Raw genomic sequence first — 13,448 nt, 5'->3', positions numbered from 1 at the left:
TGTTATGCCCCACAAATAAATCAGAAGCTCTAAGAGTAATAAAAAGAATGAGGAATAAAATCTCTTCAGGGACTGACAAAGTACCTGGTTCACTCGTAATAAAATGTGCTAGTGTCATATCGAAACTACTCTCACACATCATAAATATATCATTATCGGAAGAGGTGTTTCCTCAAAGAACAAAAATGTCAAAAATACAATATTGTTATATGTATTTTCAAAAGTAATAGAGACAGTCGTGAAAGATAACATTACAAATTTCCTTAAAAAATTCAATGCCTCATCTGTACACCAACATGGTTTTCGCTAAGGACTGAGCACAGAATCAGCTATTACCCATTTAATTGAAAATATCATAATGGGGCTAGACACACACAACAGTACAATAGGAATAAATTTGGAATTATTGAAGGGATTTGGTACTGTCCAACATGATATCTCGCTAGACAAACTAGAAGCTATTGGTATATGAGGAGTTCAGAAAAAATGATTTCAGTCCTATCTCCATCATAGAAGACATGTAGTAGGAACTACCTCAGCCAACATTAAAAACCAAAGCATTAAAACTTCCTGGCAGATTAAAACTGTGTGCCACACCGAGACTCGAACTCGGGACCTTTTGCCTTTTGCAGGCAAGTGCTCTACCATCTGAGCTACCCAAGCATGACTCATGACCTGTCCTCACAACCACAATTCTGCCAGTACCTCGTCTCCTACATTCCAAACTTCACAGAAGCTCTTCTGTGAAGTTAGTTCACAAAAATATCGACAACCAACTAAAAATCGTGTGTTTTCTTATATATTGCAGTAAAGGCAACAAAATGAGGCAGGATCTCGCACATTGACATCATCACATAGGAATGACATAACAAACATACAAAACGCACTCGAAAATGGGAATCATTTCCTGAAGCGCATCGTGCGAAAAATTAAATAAAGAAAATCATGACTGCTGGCAGACGAGTTATTCATAAACAAAGCTATTGTTTTCACAGTTGCAGGCTTTCAGAACCATTTATAATGGATCAAATCAGAAGTTTTATGGGATTAATGGTATAGCCAACCAATGGATAATGTCGTAGCTAACCAAAAGAATACCGAGAGTTTTACTTTGTGATTCAACCAATATAGTCAGAGAATATAATTCTAACTGAGGAGAAATCATGTATGGCTCAATCTTAGTTCCACTATTGTTCCTCATACATGTAAACAATCTTCCATCTAATATACAACAGGCAGAGTTAGTTCTTTTTGAAGATGACACTGGTACTGTAATCAATCCAAGCTACAAGTAGAAACAGAAGAAATGGAAAACAAAGTTATTAAAAGTATCATTGACTGGTTTTCTCCAAATGGTCTCACCCTCTAGGGGCACTACACCAATGGTAAGTGTAGCACATGGTGAGGAAATAATAAATAGGGTGGAAACTTCAAAATTCTTAAGTGTCCACATTGATTAGAATTTAAACTGGAAAAACCTCATATTGGAACACCTATAACATAACTTAGTTCAGCCACATTGTCACTTACAACTATTGCAAATCTTGGGGCAGGACAAATCACTAAGTTGACATATTTTCTTTGAATGCCACATGGAATAATTTTCTGGGGTAGATCTCTTTCTTAAAGATAATTCCTCGTTCTGAAAAATGTGCTGTAAGAATATTATGTGGTTCTCACCCACAATTATCTTGTAGACATCTGTTCAATGAGTTGGGAATTCTGACTACTCCTTCACATTGTATTTATTCCCTCATGAAGTTTGTTCTAAATAATCCACTACAGTTCAAAAAGAACAATGGTGTACATAAATACAATACCAGAAGGAAAAATAAAATCCATTACTCCAAATTAAGTTTGTCTTTAGCACAAAATGATGTGTACAATGCTGCAATAAAATTTTTGATCACTCACCCTGTGATATAAAATGTCTGACAGACAGCAAAGTAAAATTTGAAAATAAACTGAGAAATTTTCTCCTTGACAACTCCTTCTGCTCTGTAAAAGAATTTCTATTACTGTAATGTGTAAAAGGTGGAGGGTAGGAGTTACTAACTCACATCCCTATCTTTTTTCTTTTTAGAGGAAAAAAAAGCCTTTGAAATGTTCATACCGTAACCATATGTACAAATTAATTTGCAATGTGAATGTAAAATGTCCCACTCCCTATCATTATGATCTATTGTGCAAAAGGATACATGAAAAGTGTAACTAACTAACTGAAAGTAATATGCAGGTTGGGAAAAGATGCAGCAATAATGCCAAGCAAGTAGAGGAAATAAGTAACTGGAGAAGATAATTAGTTTATACAATTAAGTATGTGGAAATAATGCAGAGGTTCATTGATTTTTTCCAATACTACTTTGTGTTTTCATTTGGAAATTTGCAGAACAATAAATGACAAGAGGCAAGGCAGAATCTGAAAGCATAATTGGTGTTGTAAACATACGAAGAAGCATCGGGTACTTCTTGATGTGTCAGATGTTTGAGTTGCACATTTTGTGATTAACATTTATGTCAGTGCCTTCAGCACAATCCAATTTTAAGTCAGTATACAAACATGTTAACACTATCCAAAAAGCAAAGTTTAACTATGACAGTCCTCCAGTATAATTGCACCTGAGCAGTAACTGATAGAGATAGGAGGCTGTGTTTCTGTGAAAATATTTTCAGACAAGTTGAAAATATAAAGACGAAATGGAAAGTGAGGGAAAAAATGATGGGTGCAGTCAGTAAAGAAATTATTAAAATAAAAACCAAACACTCACAATTTAGACTATGGCTGAAAATTGATTTGTAGAATGAGAAAACACACATACACACTCTTAAGTAACAAGAAATATGCTGGGATATGATGAACAGCTAAAACTAAAAATTCATATAAACAGCTGAGCAATATCAGAAACATAAACTATTGAAATTGTGAGGCTGAAGCTGGTGAAAAGTGTAAGTAAAGACTCACAAGAACTTTCCCATTATTATTTCATCTGCAATAAGGTGCAGGCAGCAGTAAAGTGTAGTATGCAGCAGTGGACACAAGTAATATGAACATTACCATAGGCTTTGGTTCAGATTCTGCTTCTTGGCCACTGCATGTTTGAAAATGACTTTGTATTTATAATTGTATACATGGCATAATATGTTTTTGAATGATTTGTATGCTCTATTCAGTGTTCTGTTTTCATAAATAGTATGTTATGTATGAACATAATGCATTTATTTACAGATTTGGAGCGTGGATTGGATCCGGCAACAACTGGTGTTCACCATATATTGGGTGGCAGAAAGTATATGACAACAATGTGTGGGACCTGTTATCAGCATTTGGTATAGATGTTGGAGAGGGTTCAGAAGCACGGAAGTTGGTGCTTGGCAGTGAAGCTGCACTGTGGTCCGAGCAGGCTGATGAGTTTGCACTTGATGGACGTTTCTGGCCCCGTGCTGCTGCCCTTGCTGAACGTTTATGGACTGATCCTGTAGAAGGCTGGATGTCAGCTGAACACAGATTCCTAATTCAGAGGCAGAGGCTTGTTGATGAGGGCATTGCTGCAGATACCATAGAGCCTGAGTGGTGTCTACAGAATCAGGGTCACTGCTATGCATAAGGGATACATGACACAATGTGTTTGTGTATGAACAAGTAATACTGAAAGATCCAAGACTGTAAGAAATATCATGAAGATATAGAAATTGACAATCTTTTTTTGAATGATACAGCTTAGTTTAAGGAGCAAACTGAGGAGGCTGTGTAATAGATATAACTGGTTTTATGATGACTGACACTATATTAAACTGCATTTTCTATATGTGTGATTGCTACACCAATATTTCTAATAATTATATGAACTTATTCTTAGATTGTACAGTACAGAATACAATCATAAATAAAAATTATTACAATTTTTTTTAAGGTTTAATGATCTTTAAATCAATGTCTATGCATACATTATGAACAGCAACCAACCACATGGCCACAGATAAGTGATAGTGTACCTCAGAACCCAGAGTGATTTTGTGATCTGTTACCGATGTGTGATCAACATTATTCATTGATTTGTAGGCAAACGGTTGACTTTTCCAATTTTTATTTGTAGTTTACTCTTTGGAGTTCAATTGTTATATTAAATCAAACTCTGACCAGTGTGTACAGTGTGTTTTGAATAAGACTGTCATCATTGTGAATATTTGACTGTTACCTAGAAAATAAAGAAATTTTTTACAGATGAATGCATTTTCATTTAAAGAAATTTGAATGTGTTTGTTGCACAGAAGAGTATAAAACTGATTCACCCCACATCATAGTGAAAGACTTTATTTATCATCCAAGTAACAAGCAAATATATAAAAAAAATTTACCTTTGTACTAAAAAATCTAAAAAGAATGATTAAATGGGTCTTAAACATGATATGTTGCAATTACATCGGTTTCACGTATTTATTACAACCCTAAAATAATCATTTACATTAGTGGGTACCATATAAGTAAAAGAAATAAAATAATGAATTCATAATTATTTTATCAAGACATTCTACTAATTAATCATGAGATTGTACACAAAGAAGTTGGTACCTCTTCAGTACATAAACTGAGCTTCTCAGAGTGTGAAACTTATATTCCAGATTTATGTCTTCTGCAACAAATGAGAAGCAGCAGCCTCAGTACCATGATTCTGATGCTAATTTCTAAATCTACATATGTTGTTCTCAAGCCACTGGATATTGTATGGAGGGGGGGTTCAAGGATGAAGTTGTAGGAATGAAATGTTGCTGTTACCAATATGGAACAATGGAAAATGACTCCATATGCCCTTATATGCCATGATGTCTTATATTACCATAGAATCAACATAACATTTACAAAGGAAACAGCAGCATTATTCCACAGAGTTTAACACAGGCTCTTTACATTTACCCCACAGTTACAAGAAGCATATGTTGCCTTTTTTCCAAAACTACCTATCCTTGAGGGTCCCAATTATATCAATATGCTGCATTGACTTTTGATAAATAAAGCAGTGCATATCAGAATTCATTAAATGCCTGTTGTCATGTCTGATTGATAAGGACTTAAATGATACAAGCAGTACTCTAAAACTCATCACACTGACATCTTGCATGTAGTTTCCTTTAAAGGTGCACCACATTTTCGATGAGCCTCTACCATTTGCCTTCCCCGATTTTGATTTAACATCTTTGTCCTTCAAAATTTTTGAATGCTGTGTGCCACTACTACTGTAATCCAATACCACAGAGTGTTTTTCCTTGTTGTATGAGCTAAAGTAGTTTACCTTACAAGAAAAGGAACAATGAAGGGAAAAAAAAACAGGAAAAATGAGTTAATTCCACATGTACTTGGCCACACACGTGGTTAAATCAAGTATGTAGTGCACCTCTCAACCACTCTGCACCTTATTTGAGTTGCTTATATCTAACAGCCCCTTCTTTTCCTTCTGTGGCTGCTGTTCACTACCTTTGAGAGGCCATTACTCCAGAAGAGGTAAGACCAACCAGCCATATTTGCCAATGAAATGAAATGCTATGCCTTGAACTTGTTTGTTCAAAGTATTGGACCAGTCTTTTAGCTATCCATCTTGTACAGCTGTTCCCACATTACATCAGACCTAAACACGGCTCACTAACTACAATTAGGTGTCAGCTTGGTTACAACCTTGCTTCCTGTTGTTTTTGGATAGTAGTCAACTATTCGACCAAAACAAATCATAATTTATAATCATCCTTAGTCATGGCTACCTGATGGCTGTTCACTTCTACACAGAAGCACATATGAAACTATATTATGCACTTTCAGAAACTTAAGTACAGCAATTACTTTAAATGTCAGTACTGATTACTAGTACCTACTGCTCAAGAACCTGTGCTCAGTTACTGGTAAGAAGCAGGACCTTACGGTTCAGTGTTGAATAGCCTGGGCTACTGCCTATGTTTTGCCTACTCTATCTGGCGAAAGTTATTATTATAACTCTCATGTTTACATGGCACTGATATAAAGATAATGGTTTAAATAACAAGTTACTACTAAATCAACTATGTTCTCCAAGACTGTGATGAACTATTCTGCAGGTGTGCAGTGTAACTGCCTTCAGCAGTTGCCAACAGAGAGGAGGAGGCAGTTTTTGGTCCTGTATATTCTTCCATATGTTTTAGGACAACACAACAGTGACTGACATTACTACAGATATGATGGGTACAAACTTCTGTTTCCACATGGCTTTCACCTCAGCTGCCAAGTCCATATACTTGATCATCTTCTCACAGCAGATGTTTTGCATCTTATGGGTTGGGTACATTGATGTCTATAAGGAAGGTAGTGGTGGTGTTCGTCATCATCTCCGTTGTCATTACAGTGTCATGGGTTATTCCTGACCCAGTACTGAATTATGTATAATAGTAGTGGCAGCAGATGTGTAGAAGTAGTAGTAAAATCCTGTCAGTCTCTTGCTTCAAGTATTTCATTACATCTTTAAAATCTCAGTTTCAGGTTTCTATTTGTCATCTGAAGGATCAGTCTATACTTTTCTATTTGTCATCTGGAGGAACAGTCTATACTTTGCAGGATTTGTTGACGATCTCTGTAAAACAGAAAATTTCAGGGTTCAGTTAGTCTGTTACATTAATTCCTCTTACAAAGACATAGCATTTTTAGTAAGGAAGTAGGGGAAGAAAGGAGCAGGATAATAAACAAGATAACAAAATTTATAATGATCTTTTATTTTAATAATAAGTCCTAAACTAAAAATGCATAACAAGGCAGCTGATAATCTGAAGATCATGTTGGGGGTGACTTCTGGAAATATATTTTATTAAATACTCATCTTCAGTTGAAGCTCATTTTTATGTCCATGTTTGGGTGCAAATAAATTTATTTTTGGATAGATTTTGCCATAGCAAACACAATTTTTTCTTATTTTCAACCCAAACATGTTTCATTGAAGTTGCTTCATTATCAATAGTTTTTAGATGTTTTCTATTAAATAACAGGAAAAATTTATTGTCACCTTTTAATTAAAATATTCACTAATTTGAAAAACTTGCCTGGACAGCCATTCATGTTACCTGATGCTGCTGCGATACGTGCACTGGTCCCAGATCGAATCCGCTTGGCGGATTAATGATAGGGGGCTAGTGTACCTGATTTTTAGGTGATTCCTCACACCTGATTAGGCAAATACCAGGCTGGTACCCACATCTTGCCTCAGTTGCACAATTCTTAAACATTTCAAAAATGCTCTCACACTTCCACATGGAATAACACTAGCTGTGGACAGAGGTACATAAATTCTGTCACAAGGCTGCAACAAAGGGCATCAGGCCACCCTCTACCACTAACATTGCCAGGTCCAGATCAACATTCCAAACTTGTAAAGATATAGGATAAAGCCAGGAAAAAGATGGCTTTAAAAATTTAAAAATAAATTTTTTATATACTTTGTGAAGATATATTGTGGTTTCTGTGGCTCACAGCTATAGCAGTTTCTCTTTCAGTTTATAATCTGCAATGGTGGAGAACTTAATACACAAAATATTTGTACATCAAAAATATATGACTGACAATGTCACTGTCATGGTTGAACTTAATGTGTGTGTTGCATTTGTTGGTTTGTGTTGTTTGACAGTTCTTTGAGGGCAGAGCACAGAGGTCCATTGCAGAGACCTCAGTATTCAGTTATTTCTTTTCACTCACCTCTGGTTTTCTGTATTTTTCTGTATTTGGTGGTTTGCTTAAGTTACTAGTTTATTTTGGGGGGGGGGTGGGGGGGGGGGTGGAGGGAAGGCTCTTGCTGCATTTGAAAATTTTTAGGTCAGTGTTGATGTTTGTTGCTCCATATCCATCATTAGGTGTTCTTTGAATTAAAATGACAACTACTATCTTTTACTGCTGCTTTGTGAACCTAATGTTGAAATTTCTACTTGTCAGTCCCATATAAATCGAACTGCAGTCCTGACATGTCATCTGAGAAATGTAGATATATTGTATTTGTTTGTGTTGGCACTAGTTGTCCTTAGTTATCTCTGTATTGAGTTACCTGTTCTGTAGGCTGCTTTTAGTTCTCATTTTATGAGTGCTGCCTATGACACAGAAGAGGTTATATCCAGTTTTTCTGTGAGAGTTTTGTAAAGCACTTCTTGGTAGTCTACGCAGTGTGCTTTAGCTCAGAGTACAACCAACCACAAAGTTAAGTTACAGGCCAATTTGTCTGGCCTAAAGTGAAGGCAGACTGCAAAGTACGGACACAACTTGCGTCGGGTGTCACTGGTGTAAAGTCAGATATTGAGCATCCCCAAAACATTGCAGCTATACAATACTAAAAGGATGTCTGCAGTAAGTAAATGTTGACCTCGTGGGACCCCTGCCCAAAATGGCAACAGATCATATAACTCGCTGGGTGGAGGCACTGCTATTGGTTGATATTACAGCAGAAACATTTTTACAAATGTGAATATCACCTAGTGGGATGTGGGTAACCACTTAAAATGACATCCAGGCTGGCCAGCACATCCTCCCTTGCTATTAATCTGTTAGGCAGATTCAATCCACGTTCGGCACACCTCTCCTGGACATTCTATGACACTTTAACATGTGTGGGTATTGGGACTGAGCCCATGTAACAGATACAAACTATCCTTCTTTGGCCCTAAATGAAGGGGGAAGCCCATGGGCTGCCTGAAAGGTGTACTATCTCTGATTGCAATAAATCATCAGTGGCAACCTTAACTTGTCCATAGCACACTGATAAGCCTTGTGAAAAATATGAGGGCCTTGTGTAGTATTTATCCTATGAACTGTGTTGTCTTTGATACTTCTCTTTGCTCTAGGAACATATGTGACAGATGGAACACTGGAAAAATCCTACTAGAAGTTTGTGCACTGACATTGGCATTACTGATCTGCATAAACATGTAATGTTCCTTATGAGGTGCATGTGCGTGATGCTGGGACAAACGGTGATTCTTCTCCACATCTACGGCTCCAACTGATGACTCAAGGCTACCGACACATTTCTGTATGTGATGTATTACATCCTTTTGTGTCTGTCTGATATTATCCTTGCTTTCATGGTCAATATTATCTAGCTTTAATAAAGTCTTTGTCAACATTTAATGCATTTTGTTAGGCTACATAAACTGCCTGACAACTCTGGAGGTCCAAGCAAAGTTTTTCATTGGTCTCTTAAGATTTTCCACATCCTTCAAACCTGCTGGCATACGGAGAACTGGAATGGTAGATTGTTCTCCCAAATACATAGTGTATTTCTTCATTTTAACTATTTCTTTCTAGAATCTTCCAATTCTTTTCTACTGTTGGTCATCTTGGATTGTAAGTCTTGATGTTCCTAATGTAACTTCACACATCTCATCCTCACATGTTTGTATTTCTTGTTCATAGTGGCCATATTCAACTTCAAGGTACGGTATGTATTCATTAACTGTTTAGTCACTGTTGAACTGGAAACTGTCACTGGCACTTGTGAATGTGTGGGTGGTCTGTCTGTCATGCTCAGCACTGATTCTGCATTAACAGTGTTGTCAAACGTGCCATCAGTGAGGCTGCAAGAGAGGCACAACTATTAAAAAATCTGCACCCAATAAGCGCTCATTTATGTCAGCTATCATGAGATGCTAGATGAAAAGTTTATGTAGTTCAGGGTCTGCAGTGTGGGTGATTGTTCAATATAGTTTGATGTAAGTGTGATTTGAGCTTCACACCTGAAGGATGGAATCGGAAACCTCTATTTGAGATGCTCTTTTGGGAGGTATGCTCACTTCAGAACCTGCGTCAATTAGGAAATACTAGTTTGATGTCTTGTTTAAGGTGTACAACCCGCAGCTATCCTGTGTGGGTTGAACTGGACTTTTCTGGCCAACCTGCTGTAGTGAAGGTACATTTTTATATGTGCTGCAACCCGTAGCACCTATTATAAGTCACAGCTGGAGGTTGGGTGACTGCACAGTAAAGAACATTTGCATTTCCCAAAATGTGTTTGAAACTAACTCCAAGGCATCAGTTCTGGGTCAAGGATAGAATGTCCATTATCATCAACTGTGAATATCTGATGTGTGCAGCTGTCTGGAACTCCTGCTAGCAGTTTTTGTCTGTTGTTTACAAGTGGCATCAAGTCATGTATTTCTGCAAGTGCTCAGCATCCTTTGGTGACTTGCTGCTGCAGTGGAGAGGTTAGAGACAACTTCCAGCATGCCGCCATAATAGTGTTGCTGATGGTATAGGAGTGCTAAAATTCTATCTACAATTTGTAAGCTGTCTTCTCCCATATCATATTTGTGGTTAATAATTATAACCTGTATCTGTGGGGGCATTTATGTTGGATCAATTAATTCATGTAAATGACTCCACAGCTGTGAATTTGTTTTGCTGCCCAATTTTTCTGTGTACATCACTTGCTGCAACTGTCCTGGTGATTTAATTAAGTGTTAGACCAAAGTAGCTTTTGCTGCATCAGATTTATAGGTTCAGGAGGCAACTGAATCACATCACTTGTGAGGTAACCATATTCCCCAACATTGTCTACTTGGCTGGAAAACTTCTAAGTGCTGTTCACTACTGCCAAGGATTGTTCCACAATGGCAAACCAAGTTCTTAAATGATCTGGTTGAAAAGGAAGTGGTTTAGATGGAGGACACTGTCTCATAGGTATTTCATGAAAAACGTGTCCATAAGGCACTAGTTCTGTCGGTATGAAGGCTTTGGCAGAGGTAAACCCAATCATGTGGCGTGGAAGAAAATTCAGAAAGTCTGTTGTTTACCCCAGCCAGCCGGGTTTGACATGGTTGAAGGAATGAATTCGATGGAATTGTTTCCAGCATGGGAGGACAAAGAAAAGAATGCATGGCATTGCAGTGCAGATGTGAATTAGCAGGGAATACTGTCCTGTACACTATCCTGTGCTCAGTGAATTTAATCAGAATTGTTTATAAAGTCATTTAAAAGTATTGACTGTGCAACACATTGTGTATATAGTTGTTCTATATGACCATAATTATGTGCTGGTGGTGAAAGTTTTGATTTCACTGTGTACACTGTATGTTCAGCATTGTTCGAAACATGATAAGAGCCACTAAGGAAGTCACCGTGCTGGCAAAATGGTCCAAGTAACAGTTGTTCACTGGAATGAAACACTGTCTCTGTGAAGTACCCCATTGCATATCTCATATGTTGCCAGAAATGGTTTGCTTGTGATGCATTGCAAGTGCTACCCACAACTCCTTAAGCCAGCTATCCACAGTGAGCATACACACTTGTTAGACCCCTGCATTAGTCCTCTCCATTGTGGCATTTGCTTGGCCTGCACACTACAATCTCATTTAAAATCAAACAGATTCACATGAATGCACTATACTTACTGTTCGAAGCCCAGTTCATTGCCGCACTCCTTACTTTTTAACTGTCACAAGCTGGTTGACTTCAGGCTGTTAACGCTTTGTGTCTAACTGCTCAGTAATAATAATAAAACATTGTACAGCATTATAGTACCCCTTATGTAGTCACTGCTGTGTCGTGCTGTAAATTAATTCATTTATCTATTTCAAAGCAAGTAATGAGGCAATTCCAGGACTACTGCAGGTACTATCTACAATTTGGAGAAGACATTTTCTCTTGAGATAGTTAGCATTTGCTATGTGTATGTTTCCCTTTTGCTATGTGTATGTTTCCATTTTACCATGAGTGATGTACAGGACAAAGCACAACATAAGCGTGTAGTGAATGGACTATGTGAGGAACCTGTAACCACACCGCATTAATGCAACTAATTGTGAAAAAGTAATTATTGATACCTTTGAGTCTTACAAAACTGAGATAATAGTAGTGATCTTTAGAAAATAATTTAGTTTCATGACTGAAACAGATTCGAATCGTGCAGTTTTTACGCCTCAGAAAATTTCATTTTACCCCTCAGGGTGTAATTACCGCCAAGTTAGGAATCACTGATTGAGAGTATGACCGCTGTAGTTTACTTGTGGTACAGCCAGGTCAGTTCTCCTTGGTTGAAATGTCGTAAGTCTTTGTGAGATTAAAACTTTAAATTTTTTACTGTGAACCAGTTGTGGGATTGCTCAGCTACCATCTATGTTATGCCTCTTATTGTTGAGTATGAGCTTATTGTTATTGTACTTGTCCCATTAGTAAACACTATAGTCTTTTACGGCCCTACAAAATCACTTGATCACTTATGTAGTTTAAGAATAGGAGTGGTCCTACTACCAAATCTTGTGAGACCCCACATGTTTTGTTCTCTCATTATGAGTTTAATTTTATTCATATAGTGCAGGTTGTCAATATGACCCTCTGCTTTCTGTTGATGGAGATAAGACTCCATCTACAAACAAAAGATGCCATTTATGCTACAACATTTCATTGTATCAATACTAACATTTACTTTCTTGGCGTATAGTTAACATGCATTCCTTCTAAAATGTCCTAGACATGTCAATTAATACTAAAATTTTTTGTGAGCTTTACCAACTGACTATCAAGTATTTACAACAATGTGCACACACTATAATTTGGCCCTTAGCTATGCAGATGGCTGGGCAGGAGACATGACAGTATCACTCTGATGGTTCTGTTGTGGAGGGCCAGCGAATGGTAGGAGAAATATGAACTTTCTTATTTTCTTCTTCCTACACATTTAATCACATTACATACAATCTCATGCACCTGACCGTAAAGTATTCTCTCTACACCAGCAGAGTTTTGAGACTAAAATGCCACACTGTGAAGAGCAGATATAGCTATGATAATATCCAAATTGTAATTGCTGACAGCCAACACGAAAATCATGAAATGACTGTGACTTAAGGACAGAGACTCTGACTCGTCTAACAGAAAGAGCACTAATGTGCCATCTGTGTATGTACAAGTACTACCCTATCCTGTATGAACTAAATTTCAAATGTGCTCTTTGAATTAACAGATTATGATAGCAGCTGAATAAAATCTCCTCAGTTTTCAAGTTGCATCATTTTGAATAAAACACTCGAGTTTTCGATGGGTATCTCAGCCAAAGTCGTCAGGAGTACAAACAACTGACTGCCAGGACTGGCATGGCTTTCTGCACATATAGACACAACAGTGGCATCTGCCACAAATCAGAGGGCTGAAATGATGAGTGCCTGGAAGGTGAGTTGGGCAGCTCATAGCAGTTCCGTCCTGCCATGGGATTGAGTGACATCAAGTATTGTGAGTGGCCAGTGCAACATTTGAAACTGCCATTCCAACCTCCCTATGAGTGTAAGGCATCCATCTTAGCTTTCCTAGAAATATCCAACACCTGTCCCCATGCCCTATTTGGATGTTTTAGTTGAGTGGTCATTCAGTGTACAGGAAACCAATGCACACTGATCAGTAATCAGATACTGACAGTTTTCAACACACTGTGTACAAGAAAGCGGTCCTGATCATGTAAGCACAC

The 13,448-nt window shown here is 37.5% G+C and overlaps 2 protein-coding genes across 7 annotated transcripts in view; one reads left to right on the top strand and one right to left on the bottom strand.

Annotated features, from left to right (window-relative positions):
• LOC126251940 (chitooligosaccharidolytic beta-N-acetylglucosaminidase) overlaps nt 1-4,223 on the top strand; it is a 226,111-nt gene extending 221,888 nt beyond the window's left edge. For all 6 annotated transcript variants that reach the window (XM_049952699.1, XM_049952700.1, XM_049952697.1 and 3 more), the window contains exon 7: nt 3,227-4,223. In XM_049952699.1, coding sequence (XP_049808656.1) covers nt 3,227-3,605 — 379 coding nt within the window. In that variant the 3' untranslated portion in view covers nt 3,606-4,223. The remainder of the gene's footprint in view (nt 1-3,226) is intronic.
• Nucleotides 4,224-5,872: 1,649 nt separating this feature from the next.
• Nucleotides 5,873-13,448, bottom strand: part of LOC126252305 (glutamate receptor ionotropic, delta-1-like) — a 228,569-nt gene continuing 220,993 nt past the window's right edge. The window contains exon 10 of the mRNA XM_049953187.1: nt 5,873-6,590. Coding sequence (XP_049809144.1) covers nt 6,528-6,590 — 63 coding nt within the window. The 3' untranslated portion in view covers nt 5,873-6,527. The remainder of the gene's footprint in view (nt 6,591-13,448) is intronic.

This window comes from Schistocerca nitens, chromosome 4 (genome assembly GCF_023898315.1).
Source record: "Schistocerca nitens isolate TAMUIC-IGC-003100 chromosome 4, iqSchNite1.1, whole genome shotgun sequence".
In the NCBI taxonomy this organism is placed as follows: Eukaryota; Metazoa; Arthropoda; class Insecta; order Orthoptera; family Acrididae; genus Schistocerca; species Schistocerca nitens.
The sequence above is the reverse complement of the archived record's forward strand: the minus strand, read 5'-3'. Positions and strand labels throughout refer to the sequence as shown.